Raw genomic sequence first — 18,160 nt, forward strand, 5'->3', positions numbered from 1 at the left:
CTAATAGTAATAATAAATGTTCACTGTCTTAAGTTATAAAACTTGTTAACTCTCCCCATGGAAACTTCCAAGGCACTGAACAGCAAGTGAAACACGCAGACATGTCCAAATATTAACTCATTTTTCTGCACTAGAACTGGAGATAATTGCTCTTCTTTCTCTGTTTAGCACTTTCAGACCATGTTAAAGACCAAGTTGAATGTCTTAACTCTTCGGAAAGAGCCTCTCCCGACAGTGATCTTCCACGAACCAGAAGCCATTGAGCTGTGCACCACAACTCCCCTCATGAAGACCCGGACTCACACTGGATGCAAGGTACTTGGGAGTATAAACTTAAGGAACGAGACCACTGTGGAGGTGTTCCATGTATGTGTGAGGACTCTGAAGAGCCCAAAGTAACCAGTGTGGTTGTCGTCGTTCTGGAAACCCCATTAACTGCTACTATTACTATAAAATTTGTAAATGAAAGTAGTCATTTGGCATTTCTGACCAGAAGTTTTGGGCTTCAGGGAAAAAGTTCTGGGTTGTGTGGCACAGTGCAAATTGTAGAGGATTTCTAACAGCCTGCAGTGAACATCGCTCGTTGTAAACACTGCCGTTGTTTCTGTAAGTGCTAGTGCTGAGATGAGAGATGAAGGGCCAAACGCTGTGTATTTGTATTTAGCAATCTGTACTAAACAGAGGTATATACCCTACTGAAATAGGGTTACAGCTTAAAACTTGAAGTTAGTTTGGTTTTCTGGTGTGGTGTTTTTGTTGTTTTTTTGTTTTGGTTTGGTTTTGTGTGTTTTTTTTTTTTTTTTTGAGAGGAACAAAAAAGAAAAAAGGGGTGTTGGGGAGACTTAGATCTTGATTTGGTTAAGCAACAAGATGAATTTGCCCAGCTACATCAAAGCACAGCTTCTAAAAAAGCTCTTCTTTAAAGTTTAATGGCTTAAGAGCTTTGAGTGTGTTCTTCTGTGGAAAGAAACCATATAAAAATAGCAAACAAATCTGGTCTGTTTGCATCTTCTGTTGGAGCCATTTTCCTTAGTTGCAGAGCTCTCCTAGCCTTGCAGAGCCATGGACAGCCTTGCAGATTGAGCTGGGTACCAGTTTGGCCTGTGCTGCTAGTTGGGATGTGACAGCCAAGTCCCCTTCACCCAGCCTGGCTGTCTGTCAGTTGTAGGGAGTATCCACCTGTCCTCGAGGGTCTTGGTGAAAATGGAGAGAACTGGGCTTCAGCCTCCACTGCTCTGTAAAGTGTCAGCTCTAGAAGAGCCGATGCCTGATGCTACGTGTACTGGATAAAGTCCAAAGTGCAATTAAATGTCCTAACCCCCTCCCCTGCCAGTGTGTATACACTCACACGTGCGCACACACTCTTCCTTGTTGGAGGATCTGATGTGAGTGAGGTGGGGTTGGAAGAAATTGCTTCCTGGTGTGTTCCCCTGCTTCTCTTGGCATACTGTGTGGATGGCACGGGCTCTGGGCATGCTGTGAAGGGCTTTGCTTGGGCACCTCCATGTCTGGCACTTCCTCAGCAAAGTTTCTTCTTGGGAAGTGTCATTTTTGTTTGACTTTTTGCCTGTCACAATAGCCAAGAAACAAAGACCGCTGCTGGGTGTTGAAGCAGCGCTGCCCTGTGCTGACGTAGAGGAATGCAGGGCAAGTGACCCTAATATGCTTTGTACAGTAGCTCGTAGCATCTGCCTTTCTGTGGTAATGTCTCTTGTCCTTTATGTTGACATCTAATGAATTTTTAGAGAATATTAGCTATCATAAAAATGGTTCACAAAGTATCTGGCTTTCACCCCTAGTGAGAGAGTTCAGACATAATAATGCATTCTGAAATCAGTTTATCTCTGTGAATGTGTGCAGAATTTAAATGAGCCTTTTTACTTAACCTACAGTCCTTCAACTGGAAAAGATGGATTGCAGAGAGATGTTGAACCTCAGTGAAGAGAATCTCATTCTATATTTAGAGATCTCTTTTATTTATTCATTTATTTTTCCTGCAATATAACATAGTAGTGGTGACTAGGGAACATCTGCTGCCACAACACTCCTTTTTTCCTGCTTGCACTGTTTCTCCTTCTCCACTTCCCCCAGTAGCTAGTTCACCTCCTGCCAGTGCTGGAGTCTTATGGTGGTGTTTTTCGGGTGGTGGCCAGCCCCTCTTCAGACGATTCAGCAGTTGTGATTTCCAGTACCCTCCTTGGGAAGATGATTCCAATATATGTTGTTCCTATGGCTAAGAAATCCTCTCCAGTCATTAACTGACAGGCTCTGGTTTTACCCACTCTCTCTAGTCACAATCTCTTTCTTTTTCCCCTCTCTTTTTTTTCTGACTAAATGTATTTATCTCTTACGGGGCTTGTATCCTCCAGCTGTTTGTAGGTAATTAGCCTTCCTCTCCCCTTTCCCCTCTGATTATTAGTTTCTTGCTGAGTGATATGATAATAGTGTTGCCATAACAAAGCCAGTATCTTATAATATGAGTTTTTGCTCTTGGGGGTCTGATCTATCACTCTTATTCCAGGTGTAAGGTGGGACATGCTGTGGTGCCGCTGATACCACTGAGCCTCTCTGGTTCTGAGACATGGGCTTTTCAGGCAAGAGCACCGGATTCAGTTTTTACTTTCTTTCATGAGTCACACTCTTTTGATCCTTAATCGTTTTATTCCTCTTGACTGAAATCCCTCCAATTTTTCTATGTAATCCCATTAATGAGATAGCATCATTCTTCTGACGGAGGCTCCAAACATCTAATTTTATTGCATAGTTTTAACATAAGCTTCAGCTGGCACCATCTTGTTATGGGAATTTGACACATGCAATTGCTTTGCTGTTCAGAGGTCTGGGCATTGGTTTTCTTATGTGATTGGTCTTTTCTTTGTCCTTTCATCACAAGACAGGCTTCTCTTTTCTCTTTCATTTGGTGTTAGTTGCTGAATCCTAAAGAAACAAAACTTTTCTGCTGAGATCCAATCTCATTCTGTAATTGAATGGGATGGTTTTAACAATAGCAGAGGAATGTCTTGCTTGAAGTAATCTAGGGGGAACCCCCACAAAATCTGGAAAGTTAAATAATTGAACGAATTCAGAGAGCTTCTCTTTCCTGCCCAATTCCAGATCTGATGCAACTTTGTTGCCAGCATGTTTCCTAAAATATATTTTTTTTTTTTTTTACTTACAGCAGAAGGCTTAAGACTCGTTCTTCCTGTTACTGCACGTCTACACCTGCCTGCTTGGGCTGGCTGTGCTGCCGCCATTGCCACCCTTCTAGACTTGTGGCCATGATTTCACCAAACAGGAGAAATAGATAGTAGTTGCACTGATTTGCAGCACAGAGCATTAGGTGCACATGTTCTGGAGTTTGTTGTGCTGGTTACTCAGTGAGACGGGTTGACTTGGAGGCTGTAGTTCCCAAAAGGCAGCTTCTTGCCCCCCTTCCTCTCCTTTCCACACCAGTCCTGTTCACAAAGGGGGGCGACAGCCCCATGCCCTGGGGTTGGACTGTCGCAGCCCCACTCATCAGACAGCCTAAAACAGAGCAGGATTTCTGGGCACAATAAAGCACTCGGACTGTGGGTTTTTCCTGGGGGGTCATTTGCTTTCAGTTGAGCCATGGTATATGTTAGGTGAGAGGCAGGTCTCTGGCCCCAGAGGAACCACAGCTTCTTGTCCTCCTCCAGCTGAGACTGCCAGGGCAGGGCAGTGGGATGCAGTGCCCAGAGGGTTGTCATCTCTCTGGCAGCTGTGGTTGAGCACCCACGTGCATCCTGCCTCTTCCCTGCGATGGATGCGGCATTTGTGAATGCTGGAGCACCAAGTGTTAAGGTCAGTAGCTGCTCTGAAGAATGAAAAAACCCAACTGGCTTATTGTATACCTGTAAATGGCAAGTCTCAGCTTAAGCTAAACCACCCTGTGCTGGGGAAGGACAAAAAAGAGTGAGAATAAATCTTTTGTTCTTCCTAGCTGGACCACGCTTTCAATCACAGCTTCCTAATTTGCTTTTATTTAAATAGAGCATGCTTCTGTATACAGGCATGAGTGTGACTTAGATGCGTGCATACAAAAATGTGTCTATCCTTGTTCATATCCTAAGGATTTTGATTAGACTGTGGCTGTCCTGCTTGTAGGTCTTTCATGTCAAATGTTGTGCACTCTTGTGTTTCAGCTGGAAACCTCCTCTTCTCTTATCGCAACACTAAGTACCACCAGATGGAAACTGAAAATCTGGAGTATCTCCAGAAAATAAGTTGCTCTCTACTCAGAAATACATGCTTTCTCTGTGACTTTTAACAGATTTTGTTTAAGTTCTGTGTGTTTTATTCTTCCTTAATGTCCTAATTGGCTTGCACTGATTCTAATGTTTCCTGATTTCTGTCCCTTTGAGCTATGGTGGTGGCATGAAGCGAACTGCCTAAATGGCTCTGTCTCTTCTGCGGTAGCTTTTCCAGGCACTGCTGCAGTAATGCAAAAGGACAGAGGTTAAAAATGTTGCCTGCGATTTTTGCAGTGGTGTCGTAGGTTTAATTTTTTTTTTCCCCCTTTCTACTGGAAGGCTCTTCAAAGTGAAGTTAGTGCTGAATAATCAGTAGCTCATTGTTATCCGCCTGGGTCAGGTGATCTTATTCCTCCAGTTCCCACCAGTGGACAAGTTTTTCTCAGCAGCCTGGGAGGCTAAGATGAGAGGAGCATAAACAGCACAAATAATTATGTTCTTATGAGCATGCTTTTATTGAATGGGAAAATATATATTAATGATATGGCATTTGCAGGCATGATACTTGTTGCTTGTCTGTCTTATTGGATTAAGTTGGTGAGATTATTAGTTCAGGCTTTGTGGAAAGTATGATGTTGAAATTTCTGCGATGGTGTATCTTAGTTGAAGATTGATGAAAGTCTTGTTTAGCAATTTGTACAAATGGCACTAGAATGGTACTGGCATTTTAAAATCAAGTCTTGCACATATTGATAGAGATTTAAAAAAATAGCCAAGAAATAATATAAATGGAACTTTGGTCTTTCAGAATAGCTTAATTGCTTCACTCACAAGGCAAAAAAAATGGTTCCTGTACTAACCTTGCTGCAGGGTGCTGATTACGGTGGGGTTTATGTGGTGCCTGTACAGCAGGAAGGGGCCATGGCCACAGCTGGGCTTCCCTGACACAGTGTAGTGTCAGCACTTAGGCACCGAGCTTGACTACTGCAACTCTGGGACATGCCTGATGTTACACTTGCATCAACCTATTCACTGGATTTGAGGTGCTTTCTGGGAGAGCTGGGCAGTGCCTGGGGGGCCTTAACCTGTGCAATGCCAAGGGCCTGACGCTGCTTTCCTGCAGCCAGCCCTCCAGTTGCAGCTCTGTGCCCTTTCACCAAAGCCACTGGGGCAGCCTGTTGCCCATGTTGCTGCTCTTCTGCTGGCCTTGCTGGCTGCTGCCAAGAGTTTTCATTTTCCCTTTTGTCTCTCTGTCTTTCTCCCATTTTTTCTTCTCTTCTCAAAAGTAACTTTCACCATTAGCGACAATGCATGCCATCAGCTGTGAGCCCTACTAATAAATCTCTGTGCACGTGAAACCGTCTCAACATGCTTTGAGCAACAGCATTTACATCAGTGTAGCAGAGACTGGAAGTTAGTCTGCAAGGGAAAAAACTCATAATAAGTTTACAGGATGAATAGCAAGTAATGTTGATCGTGATCTGATTATGATCCATAGAAATAAAATGTTTCTCATTGGGATACTTATTAAATAAATAAAACATTGTCTTAAAATTACCCTGCTAGGCCTGATTCTAATTCCTTGTATAAGAGAGTCATTTAGGAATAATGTCTGCTCAGATATTACTGCCTATTTTGGGTTTTCTGCCTTGTTAATTTTGATTGCAAAGGCCTTGCAGCAGGACTGTGTCTTACCACATGCTTGCAAAATACCCCATTTCTACTCTACCCTAGGTGCCTCTACAGCAAACTTATTAATGCTGTGTTGCTGCTTTTATTGGTCATTGCACTTTTAAAACTTAGACTGTTCTTTGTCTTTCCCCTGCCCCCCTCCCCTTCTAGATCAGACTTTCCCAAGCTGTTTTGCCCAGCTCTTCTGTCCTATGCAACCTCTGCCACTTGCGTCCCATCCTAATCATCTCAGCCATGGCAGTGGCCAAATACATTATTGCTTTAGGTTTCAGGAGACAGCGTGCTCCCCATCTTCTGGGCCTGGTGGCCCCTCAAGATTCAGAAAATGCCCAAATTGATGAACCATCCTCTCAGCTTCATGCAGCCCAGCGGCTCACGCAGCGTGGTTTTGGTGGTGGCAACCCCAGCCTCATGCCCCTTCCCCTTCATTGCTCCCCAAACCCAAAATTTTTGCTCTGGTCAGCTGAAGAGTAGGCAAATGGCTCCCCTCTGCCACACTGCTACTCTATGTGGGTTGGTTTTGTGTGTCTTTGTACTGAATTGGTCAAAAATAATGGAGAGAACACATTGTCTCTCATTTCAATACCCAGAGACCAAGGTGCTCTTTCCTGCTTGTGCTGTACTGTTGGCTCAAAAGGGCTGAAAATGTGCCCTAAGACTTTCTGAGATAGGGAAATCCAGATGACATAAATGGGTGGTTAACAATCTAGTGTTTTACTTACATTTCCACAGATGATTTAAAAACCCTACTCCTCTTGAACATTTATCGCTATTTTGGCTACTGAAACCATAGCTTGTTGGAAGCTGCACATATTCTTAAAACCACGTCACTTTATCCTTATAAAGCTTAATAAAAATGTTCTCTTTGCAGCTATAGCATGGTCAGGAATAATTGTTTTGAGTGCAGGTTTCTCCAGCTGTAAATACAAGTCCAGCTAGCTGCCTGGTTTTCATTACCATTTTGTAAGCCTGTAATATTAAGATGGCCATTAACTTTAATAAAGAAACAAATTAAACAAGTGAGACAAACTAAACTGTACCATCACTCCCCAGCCTACTGTTTTCCACCATGTTTAATATGAGTGTGAAGCACAGAGCTTATTTTCTTATTGCTTCATTAAAGGTCTTCTGTTGTTATCCTTAAGCATTACATATTTTGTACTGTGAATTGAGAGCTTGTTTTTCTGCTTCTTTCTGCCCTCATCAAATGAGCCAAAAGGACGCATGTGAACTCTTGCATGGGGCAAATCTTAATAGCTACAGTATATTTAGATATAGTGCTCATTGGTGAGAGATAGAGGCTTTAATGATGTGTTTTCCAAAAGTGAAGTGTATCAAATAAACTAATGCCCCAAAAAGTATGCTATGTGAAGATAAAGTATTTTGTTTAATTTTTCTTCATGTAGTGTTACAGAAATGAAAAAAAAAAAAAAAGCTTAATACTGAAGTTAGGGAAGAGTAAACTGCTTGCAGAAGCCTTACATGTGACTGTATCCCAGAATGCTTTAGAGAATTTGGCTGAGTCTTGTTCTAATATTGAAAATGGAGAGTTGCATGTGGTCAGTTCTTTTTCAAAAGATGACTGTATGGCAAGGTCCTGCCCTGCACCTATGAAGTTAATGAGAGCTTTGCCATGGGCTCCATTGTGAGCATGGTGGGATGTAGCCAGGCAGGATGGCAGCCGCCTTCAGGCAGCGCACCCTGCATGGTGTTTGGCACTGGCTCCTCTCAGCTTTCAGCTTCAGAGGGGATCTCTCTTGCATATGACTTTTTTTATCACGTGCATGGAAAGCCCATTTACGTCAGTGAGGATTTATGCTTTAAATGTGTGCAGAGGAGCTAATAGAAATATGAAGGGTAGACGCAAGTGGAGAATGTTGTTAAATCGTTGTAATGCTTCATTTCCTGAAGTCCAGGAACCTTAGGTGGAGAATATAAATTGGCTAAAGCAATTGAATTAATCTTAAACTGAGCCTGCTTTAAATGGAACCTTCTGCAGTGTTCAGTTTTGCTGTGTTGGATGTATTTGGGCATAATTTTATTTGCTTACTGATAAAGTGGCATTGTAAGACTAATGTATTCTGAGAGCGGTGGAAGTTATGTCCTGTCAGATATGTTGGTGGTATATTTTTTTTTTCCTAGTATTTGTACTGGTGACATTTTTCAAGCCATGGTTCAAGTAAAGGGCATCTTGTTACTCAGGAAGTTCTTGCATCCCATCTAAAAATGGTCATGTATTTCAGTCAGCTTCGTGTTTTTGCTTTAACTACCTTTATAGGAGAAAGTATATGGCTGTTTTCTCCACACAGTGGAGTAACTTTGCTCTGAATATATGTATATTAATTAAAGGAAAACAGTTTTGCCTATTTCTGTTTACTTTTGGAGTTTCATCAAGAACGTGTGTCTCAAACCGCTTTAAAGAGTTCCATAAAAAGAATAAGACGGCCACCTTGAGAGGAGAACGCTGGTGACAGGGAGAATAGGAGGATTTCTGGGAGCTGCCCTGCATGTTGGTGGTCAGCACAGGGCTTGAACTACCCTGGGTGCAGGGCCTTCTCCCTGTAGTTCCCCTTGGATTTGCTTCAAGAGGGAGGGAGCTCAAGGCTGGGTGTATTGTGAAGAAAATTAGGGAGTGAGCTGGGTTTCATAGAGAGATTTGCAAAGAAAATAGTCGTGCATGTGTGCGCACTCCTGGGAGGACTGGAGAATTGTGTCCTCTACTGCTTGGGCTGGGTAGGAGGCTTCCAATTATTGTGGACCATGTAGACGATGCCAAGACTGGTCCCCTGGAAAGGGATGTCGCCATCCCGCCCCCCCCCCCCCGCCCCACATCCCAACAATTAGTGTGCAGGGGGTCTCCTCAGCTGTCGTTGGGAGTGAGGCCGAGGGTCCCTGGCTTTGTGTGTGGAGTGACCTGTTCCCAGCACTGCTTTGTCTTGCATGAAGAAATAGGAGCAGAAATGTCACACCAGGTAAGCCAGTTGCTCAGATATATACACGTTCCAGCCCATTTTCCTTGGGGAGATATCTCCTAAACAACAAAAAACCCTTGAAAAATGCAAGGAAATAAACAATCACAGCATCCATTAGCACCTTGTGCTTTACTCCTCCCCTTGATGCATGTATTGTATTGCTTGCACAACCATTGTGTACCTTGCATTTCTTCTTATTGCTGTAGTTCTGTCCCTGTAGTGGATGCGGTGAGTCCCAGTGAAGAAAATGGGTGACGATACATGACATGGAGCCTGGGAAAAAGTTTTTAACATAAACAGAAGTCCCTTTGGCTGGAATCGAGCACTTCTTTTGGCTTCAGAGCTCTGATATTATTAGTTGCCTTTGATTCAACAAAAGCTTGAATTGGAACTCATCAGCCCTTAATTTTGTTAGCAAATGGTATTTATCAGCAGAAGTAATTTAAATCAAACCTCTTAATGTAAAATAAGGCACTAAACAGTTTATATTTCAATTAGTTATGGAAGAGATAGTGATTGACATGCAAGGAGCACTGTAAAATGCAAATATATCGCAACTAAAAATGCTCCCTATGACTTGGTTGAGAATGAGCACTGGCCATTCCTGAATTTCACCCTTGCCTGTAAAAGCAACTGGGAAACTCGAGGTACCAAGGAGGCCAGGCACTGTGTGCTGGTGAATGCTCCATAGCTCTTTACTATGTATCATTTGTACTTCAGTAGTATTTCTCACTCAGAAAGATCCCAAAACACTTTCTAAAACAGCTCTGTTGTCCCCTGCTGTTCAGCTGCCATTCTCGGCCAGCAGCCCTGTTTGCAGAGGTCAGATCAGCTCACCAAAGCTTGGGGGAAGGCTGTGCGGGCATACTGTACTGCGGATAAAGTATGCTAGGGAAAAACTAAAAAAGATGCTGAGAATTAAAATGTGTACCTCTATTAAGCAGTCATGCATTGAAAAAAGGTACTAAAAAGCAATATATATTAATGAAATTCCTTTGATGCATAGAACTCCATGGAACGCTTTTGTATCTTGAAACCCAAATGTGGTTTTTTTGTCAGTTCTAGAAATTCCACTTTTCAGGGTACTTGGAGCTGTTGTCTAATTATGGCTGTCTTTGTAGGAGATAGCATACCAAAATAGTTTTCTCTCAAAGAATATTTAAATATTTAAAAACAATTTAATCTCTCTACAGCAGGAAATATTTCAACTTTGAAATTCTAAATTTCCAGAATTCCTTAGGAGATAATCTTCAATTACACAAATATATAGTGCATGCCAATAAGTTCTATCTTTTGCAATCTGGCACAAAGCCAAGATACTGGTATGAAGCACAGTGGCAACTGTAAGGTCCTAGATAGCTACAGATGTGTTAGGATATTTATTTTTTATGCTGTAGAAAATATTGTGCTCATCACAATTGCTCAGGCAAACCCTTCTGGTCATAGGAGCTAATTGCTTCCATAATAATTAAGGTTCAAATATCTAAGACCTAATAGCTTTTGACGTATAAAAATTAAAATGAGATTGAAATTTATTATAGTGGTTATGGCGAGCAGATGCTGCAGTCGCTGTCGATTGTTTTGTTCTAGTGTGTCCTTGAGAAACATTTCCATCTCAGTGGGGCTGTTTCAGCGTAAGGATGGAGCTGTGATTTGTGTTGCTGGAGAGCACAGGGAAGCTGGTGCTTCTCTGTGGCCCTGAGGGATATACAGACCCTGCTGTGAGCTGGCTCTCAGGAGGAGGAGGTGGCACCCTTCCTTCATAGCACATGAAGTTATTCTTTAACAAAATCAAGGAACTTCTGGTTCTGTGACTGTTGCTCCCTCATATTATTGCAGTGGGCACCTTCCCGCTCAGCAGCATGAAACATGCTGGGAGAGGTGTTGGCAGATCTTTTTAGGCGTGCTTTTTTGCAACAAAAACGTGTGCTTATTCTGTGAAGGTATTCTGTGTGGCTCTTTCCTTGCAGCCATGGATATTGTTTCTTTGATTTCCATTAGAATACTGCAAAATTTGCATTTGGCACTGGCTATCCACTGCTCACGCTCCTTTGAGCCAACATGAGCCTTCTCAGGAATTTGTAATCTCTGCTTACAGCTGTACTATGCCCCAAACCATCAGTTTTTATTTTGGGGCTGATCCTGCGTGCTGAAAGCTTCCCACTGAAGGAAATGACATTGGCAAAAAAGGAGGCTGAAATGGATTACAGATCCATTCTTCTGTAGATGAGATACTATTGGCCTCATTCATAGATGCCCAGGCTGCCGGATTGTGGATTAATGTTGCAATCACAGAAGTATTACGTCATCAGAGAAAAGAATGTCCTGTGTGTGCCACCTCTGTTCCTGATGGTCCCAGGAGTAATCCTGTTCTCTTTGTACTATTGCGATATAGTCTGCAATGCATTGTATAAATACGTTAGCTTGGAAGAAGAAAGAAATTTTTCCATTCCTGGGGTTGGATGTCAGTGTCTAAGAGTAATAACATTTTTTTTGTTTCATTAAAAATTTTTTTTTTTGTGTGTGTAGTTAGTTAAATGTTCATAACAATAACCATCTTTAGGCAATGCTTCTGGGCAATTTTAAGGCTTGATGTGTGTTTCTATTGCTGATCAACTACCTTTATTGTAATCTATTGTGAATATTTGACTTCAGAGTTGTGGTAATTCAGTAAGCTTTCTTCTATGAGATTCTAGGTTGTATAGGAATAACAAGTGCAACAGAGGTATGATTCCTCCCCCCCCTTAAAATTGATCTGTCTCCTTTCTTAAAGTTTACAGTCTGGTTTGGAAAATCAGTAAGTACTCCTAGGTTAAGAACTTCCCTTGTACTACTAACCCAAGAATCTCTGGTGTTCACCTTTCATCATTTCACAGCAAGATCCTATTAAATGATACATATTGTCACGGAAATAAGATACTGAATTTCACAGCAATATAAATTTGGAATTAAGTTTATCAAGTTTTATCAGTGAATGAAAAGCTAATGTTGAATTGGTTAACTTTGATAGAACAGAATACTGTCTTATACCCACTAAGAGTATGGTCTATCCCCTTTTTGGGAGCTGATGCTCATTTGCCTGTTAGATATCAGGGTTGCTTTCTGGCTGCTAGAGCACAGCACACTGGGGAAAAAAATTAATGAGTTAATCAGCTGGAAGATGATCTTAATTCATTATGTTTTTTTTGTTTTTATGTTTTTTATGTTTGTTTTTGTTTTTGTTTTTTTTTCCCACCTGTAAGGCCATGATGATATGATCTTCTGATTAAAGTGCTCTCAAGATTTAAATGGCATGGCAGTGACCTGCACTTGATAATAACAAACTTGGGATGTGGATAACCTTGCATTTAATAGGTGCTTGTACACAAACATTTCAAGTAGAAGGAAACTACTTTAACTTAAATAAGCAAATTTTGGAAGAAGAGCAAGTTGAAAGTGTCTTTATAACTGTACTTTATTTCAGTGAAGATTCATTGAACTGTTTGCTGAGAAAGATTTGTCAATGAGTAGATATTTGGTGGGATTTTTTTTTTCATCCTCAGGGACTTGTTTTGTTTCAGTGTGTTGTGGTTTTCCCCCTGTCCCCCCAATTTAATTTTCAGTAGCAGATATGATTGTTGATATGATAGCATTTCTTGCTGTGAAATGATTAAAAGTGAATACCAGAGATTCTGGGGTTTCTGGGGTTAGAAAGGGGGGGTTAGGGGAACAAGGGTTTCCCCCTTACAAGGGAAGTTCTTAATCTAGGAGTACTTACTGATTTTCCAAACCAGACTGTGAACTTTAAGAAAGGAGACAGATCAATTTTAAAGAAGGAAGAAAAAAAAAAAAAAAGATATAAATCGGTGTACTTCCTTTGACTTGACTGCCATGCTAAGTTATATTGTCTAAGAATTTGGCCTTTAGTTTGACATGTGGCTTGGGATTCCTAATGATTGAAAGCAGTCTGTTAATGAAATCAAAGTAATTGGGTACAGCATATGTGAACCAGTGCTGTTTGTAATTTTTTATTAGGCTGAAGTATTAAAAATACTAGGTAATTCTTGAAATGATTTTTTTATGAAACAGCTTGATAGTGATTTAAAGAAAGGTGTGTTTTTACCTCAGAGCTTTGCCTTGAGTTGCATTTGAAGGTCTTCATGCAAGGCCAGATAAATTGTGTGACTCTGCATTCCCAAGTGAGAAATATGATATACATCTAATAAATATATTGTATATATAATTTAAGTTTGGAATAGTTTACAGCATTTCCTTAAAATACTGAGGATAAACTGAATGACTTTAATTACGAGTGACTTACTGATGAATTGCTCTAACGTTTTTGTTCTGCAAGACTTTCCGTATTTGTGTATATAGTTTTTTGTTTAATATTATCACTTTTATGCAGACAGTGTGTGTCTCCAGGGTGAAACTTATCCCAAAGCAAGGGCCTAGCATACAGCTATTGCTGTAGCTGTGCTCCGAAGGGGGTTTAACACAGGATGGGTGGGTGAGTGTTGGCTGGAGTGGGAGGCACATCTCTATCGACAGCTCCATGCCGCTTCTCCAAGGTAGGATGCGGGCACATGGGCATTGGCTGCCCCTGAAGTCCCAGCAGTCCCACCCCACAGCAGCTCAGGGACATGTGGTATGGCTCCCGGCCGTGCCACCAGTGGGGGCGAGGGGCCTGAAATGTGCTCCAGCAGCTGCTCCGTGTTACTCGGCTGGATAGTGCTGCTCGGCCTCTCAGTGGAGTTTCTTTGAGTGATTACAGCCTGTGAGGAACTCGCTTGCATGACCTCCCGCCAAGCCCTGGCTGCCCTGGGCACGGCTTCACGCTGCCGCTGTCTGACACTGATGTGTTGCACGACTGAATGCTCTCGTGCATATTTACATAAGGTGCAAATGTGGTCTTTTTTTAGGGGGGAAACTAAATGAAAGCTGGCAAGGAAAACATATGGTGGGATTTCTGTGGCCTGGTCCTGCTCAGCAGTTGTAGTTGTGTCAACTTTTCAGGTTCTGTGTGTGGTAATGTCATAGGCGAGTGAGCCTGGGTTTAAATAAATAAATGGGAATTGAACAGACTGCAGATTTGGGATTTCTGTGTGTGTCCCTGGGCTGCTCACCCCACCCGTCAGAGACAGGGCTGCCCCAGGCTCAGCATGGCCTGTCGCCCCTGCGCACCCCGAGCTGGGGTCTGCCTCAGGGCTCTGGCGGGGCTGTGTGTTCCTCGGTGGGCACTGCCTGTGTCAAGTGGAGTGGGGGTGGTTTTTGCATGTTCTCCACCTTCAGGTAGCCCCATCTTTTAGGGCTGGGCAGTCCCTCCTGCTGTCTGGGGATGGAGGAGGGTGAGGATGTGTCCAGCGTTGTCCTGGGCCTCAAAGACCCATGCTGGCCTCAAAGACCCATGCTGGCCTCTGCGCTCTCACCCTGGTTTCCCCAGGCCCCGGCAATGCCCCACAGCAAGGGGCTGCGGCTGGGACGAGACAAGTCCTGAGGCTCCTGTGTGTGCTCTGAAATGCCTCACCATCTTCAAAATGGGCAGCTGCCTGTGCCCGAGGGCTGTGGTGCGAGCACCCGCAGCTTTTTTGCAACCTCTGTTATCTTGATAACTTAAGTCAACAGCAGTAAAGCCTTCCTACCCCCCTCAAAAAGAAACAAAAGAGAGCCCTCTGGGGTGTCTTTGGGTGGAGGGAAGGCCAGAGCAGCCATCCCTTTCCTTAGATCCCCCTTGTTGGCCTTTTCAAGGAGGCTTGTGTGTTGCTGTAGGCCTGAAATCGGACATTGGTAACTTATGGCCGTTTGAAATACTCTCATCAAGGGTTTATACAGTGGGAATTGAATTCTTGTCATTTCAGACAAAAGAGTTTCAGTTTGAGTCCTCCACTGTAACACTAGAGGACTCTCTGAAAGTCTATTATGAAACCAGAGGAGAGAAGTTTAGGCAATTTAGCCCCTAGACTTTGTAGCGTGAGCCTTGTGAACAATTGTGAGGCACTCTTGCTGTCTCTTTAAATTTGTTAGCATGCTCTCATGTTGCAGTTGTCATCTTCTGCTGTGTGACTCGGTATGGCATGGCTGATGGGTGCCTTGCTGGGGACGGGTAAAGAGCAGCGAGGCAGGGGCTGGCTTGTGGTGGTCAAGAGCCCTGCTTGATGTTTGCACTGCAAGGCAAATGGCCAAGGGAGGTGCATCTTTCAATTAAATATTAAAATACTACTTTGCAACACATTTCATAAGATTATTTTTATTCCAAGGAGCTCCTTAGTAAAGTGGTGAATTTTATTTTGGAGTGAGACATAGAGATTATGATTACAGAGATCTTTCTGTAATTTTTTTTCCCCTCTTTGAATTAGGTTGTATGTTTGCTCTCTGTTAGCACTTACCTTCATGTCAGTATGAGTGCAAGAGGTTATAGAAGTGCATGATGTTTCTCACATTGTAGCAGCTTTCTGCATACCAACCCCTTTGCCCTTTTGACTACATGAAAAACTATAAATGTGTCATGCAGGAAGATTTAAATGAGTGCTGCTACGGTCCCAGACGCTCATTCCAGAGCTGCAATTTCTTAAGAGCTGTCTGAGCTTTACCTTACGTGCAGCCATTGCAGTCATGCTGACTGAAATCCTGCTAATTATTTTGGAGACATTTTTGTATGACGTGTCTTGAGAAAAGAGTCTGAGCATCTGTGAAACAGATGAAGTGAAAATTCCTCTGGCGTCTATCAGCAAACATAAGCAGGTGGAGCACATCCAAGTTTCTGCAGCTGAGGGAGGGGCTCCAGAAAACATGGTCATTTGCAGCACAGAGGGAAAATTAAAAGAAAAATAATTACTTATATTTCTTAATTTGATGGTGCCATGTCATATAAGGCCAGTCCAGGAATAGCAGCTTTCTGCTTCGTTTCGAGGGCTATTGTAACTCAGTTGTCAGGTTTGTATAGGAAATGAACAGGACACTGCAGACCCGTTAAGATGCAAATTGCTTAATCTAGAGCTGTACACTGCAAATAGGGCTCATTTCTCAGTTTGAAGGGTGTTATAGTGTTTACACTTTTTGCCTGTGCAGGGTTGATCAAGGTAATCACTGAAATACATTGCTACATCAATCTCCTAATTGTAGTATTCCTGAAAATCAAATGGCTTGTATGTTTTAAGGCAAACCCAGGAATTTAGAAATAAAAAATATGCTGCTGGTGCCCACTGAAGGAAATGTGTGTGGTAAGAATCTGTTCTGTTGCCTGGGATGAAAGGCCAGCTGGCATCAATTAGCACTTTATGCATATGCACTTTTATAGAAATAATTTTTACTGAGCAGGTCTCAAAGCCTTTTAGTGTCACTTAGTTAATCCTCATAACAATCCTGTGCAGAGGTGCACCTTTATATACATGGGCAGGATGAAAACTAGGGAGGATGAAGTGACTAATATGTAGCTGCACAGTGAATGAGTTCCATTCTGTCCTATCTGTCTTTGCAAGGCAGCACTACCTTCACTCAGAAAGGAAACCAAAATACAACGTAAGTTATGGCAATGGTTATGTGGTATGTTTTAGAACATCCTTCATGAAGCAATGCCTTTAAACAGTGTATGGGATAGAAATAAGATTTGTTTATTACATGAAGGACAACTATAAAGGATTAAGTAATTTGTATATTAATTGACTTCTCTACTTCAAGTGAATTGTTGATGTACTTGGATAATTGCATAGACAAAGAATGACATTTCCCAGTACATGAAAGGAAGCCTTGCCTTCTCAAGAAAAGAGAGAGACTGGAATGTTGTTGGTTTGTGTGTTTGTTTTGTTTTGTTTTTAAATAAATGCTTTCTTCTTCTAAGAGCATGACTATGCAAAAAAGCAGGCGTGCCAAATTCAACCCTGTGTGTGCAGTGAGCAAATGTTCTTCACTACTCTCTCTGAAGTTTGTACCCACTTAAAACAGTCTGCAGTCTGTTTTCCACAGTAGTCTGTAAAGGCCAAGAAGGTGCAATTTGCAGACGACACCAGGTTGGGTGGAAGTGTTGATCTGCCTGAAAGTAGGAAGGCTCTACAGAGGGATCTGGACAGGCTGGATCAATGGGCTGAGGCCAGCTGTATGAGGTTCAACAAGGCTCGGTGCTGGGTCCTGCACTTGGGTCACAACAACCCCATGCAATGCTACAGGCTTGGGGAAGAGTGGCTGGAGAGCTGCCTGGTGGAAAAGGACCTGGGGGTGCTGATTGACAGCTGGCTGAACGTGAGCCATCAGTGTGCTCAGGTGGCCAAGAGGGCCAATGGCATCCTGGCTTGTATCAGAAATAGTGTGGCCAGCAGGACCAGGGAGGTGATAGTGCCCCTGTACTTGGCCCTGGTGAGGCCACAACTCGAATACTGTGTTCAGTTTTGAGCCCCTCACTACAAGAAGGACGTCGAGGTGCTGGAGCGTGTCCAAAGATGGGCAACAAAGCTGGTGAAGGGTCTGGAGGACAAGTCTTATGAGGAGCGGCTGAGGGAGCTGGGGTTTAGTTCAGATAAGAGGAGGCTGAGGGGAAACCTTATTGCTGTCTACAACTACCTGAAAGGAGGTTGTAGCGAGGTGGGGGTTGGTCTCTTCTGCCAAGTAACAAGTGATAGGACGAGAGGAAATGGCCTCAAGCTGCGGCAGGGGAGATTTAGATTAGATATTAGGAAAAATTTCTTCATGGAGAGAGTGGTTAGGCATTGGAACAGACTGCCCAGGGAAGTGGTGCAATCACAAGTCCCTGCAAGTATTCAGAAAACGTGTGGATGTGGTGCTTGAGGACATGGTTTAGAGGTGGACCGGGCAGTTAGGTTAATGGTAGAACTTGATGATCTCAGAGGTACTTTCCAACCTTAATGATTCTATGATAATTAAAACATGCAAATATGTGGCTAACTCAGTAGTTCCTCAGTGGCATGATCTGACCCTTGGATGAGACCTTGGTACCTTGCTTTACGACTTTACGGTACTCGGGTTGTCTGTGCCTGTCACATGTGGGGTGGGGAGGAAGTGTGAGAGACTGCAGGCTGTAGTTCAGAGGGAGGTGTCAAAATGTCATCCCTAAAGTACAGGGCCTTTCCCTATAAGATTCCAGCGTGATAAGGTGCACGCCCCCCGGAAGGTTGTTATAAAGGGAGCAGGGAATTAATAGAAAAAACTGCCTATTTCCCTAGTGTCTCATGCTTCTGTTGAAATCAGACAGTATTTAGACAAATTATCCTGTAGTCATGCCTGACTGTAGCCTCAAGATATGAACAGTGCTGCTTTATTTCTAGCTGACAGGAGGTATGACTGATGGTATAAATG

At 42.8% G+C, this 18,160-nt stretch overlaps 1 protein-coding gene across 4 annotated transcripts in view; it reads left to right on the forward strand.

Annotated features, from left to right (window-relative positions):
- PID1 (phosphotyrosine interaction domain containing 1) overlaps positions 1–18,160 on the forward strand; it is a 92,045-nt gene that overhangs the window by 35,027 nt on the left and 38,858 nt on the right. For all 4 annotated transcript variants that reach the window (XM_087739580.1, XM_087739577.1, XM_087739578.1 and 1 more), the window contains exon 2: positions 169–315. In XM_087739580.1, coding sequence (XP_087595706.1) covers positions 169–315 — 147 coding nt within the window. The remainder of the gene's footprint in view (positions 1–168; positions 316–18,160) is intronic.

Source organism: Nipponia nippon, unplaced genomic scaffold (genome assembly GCF_047370975.1).
Source record: "Nipponia nippon isolate SJK-2023a ecotype South Korea unplaced genomic scaffold, ASM4737097v1 scaffold_7, whole genome shotgun sequence".
Lineage (NCBI taxonomy): Eukaryota > Metazoa > Chordata > Aves > Pelecaniformes > Threskiornithidae > Nipponia > Nipponia nippon.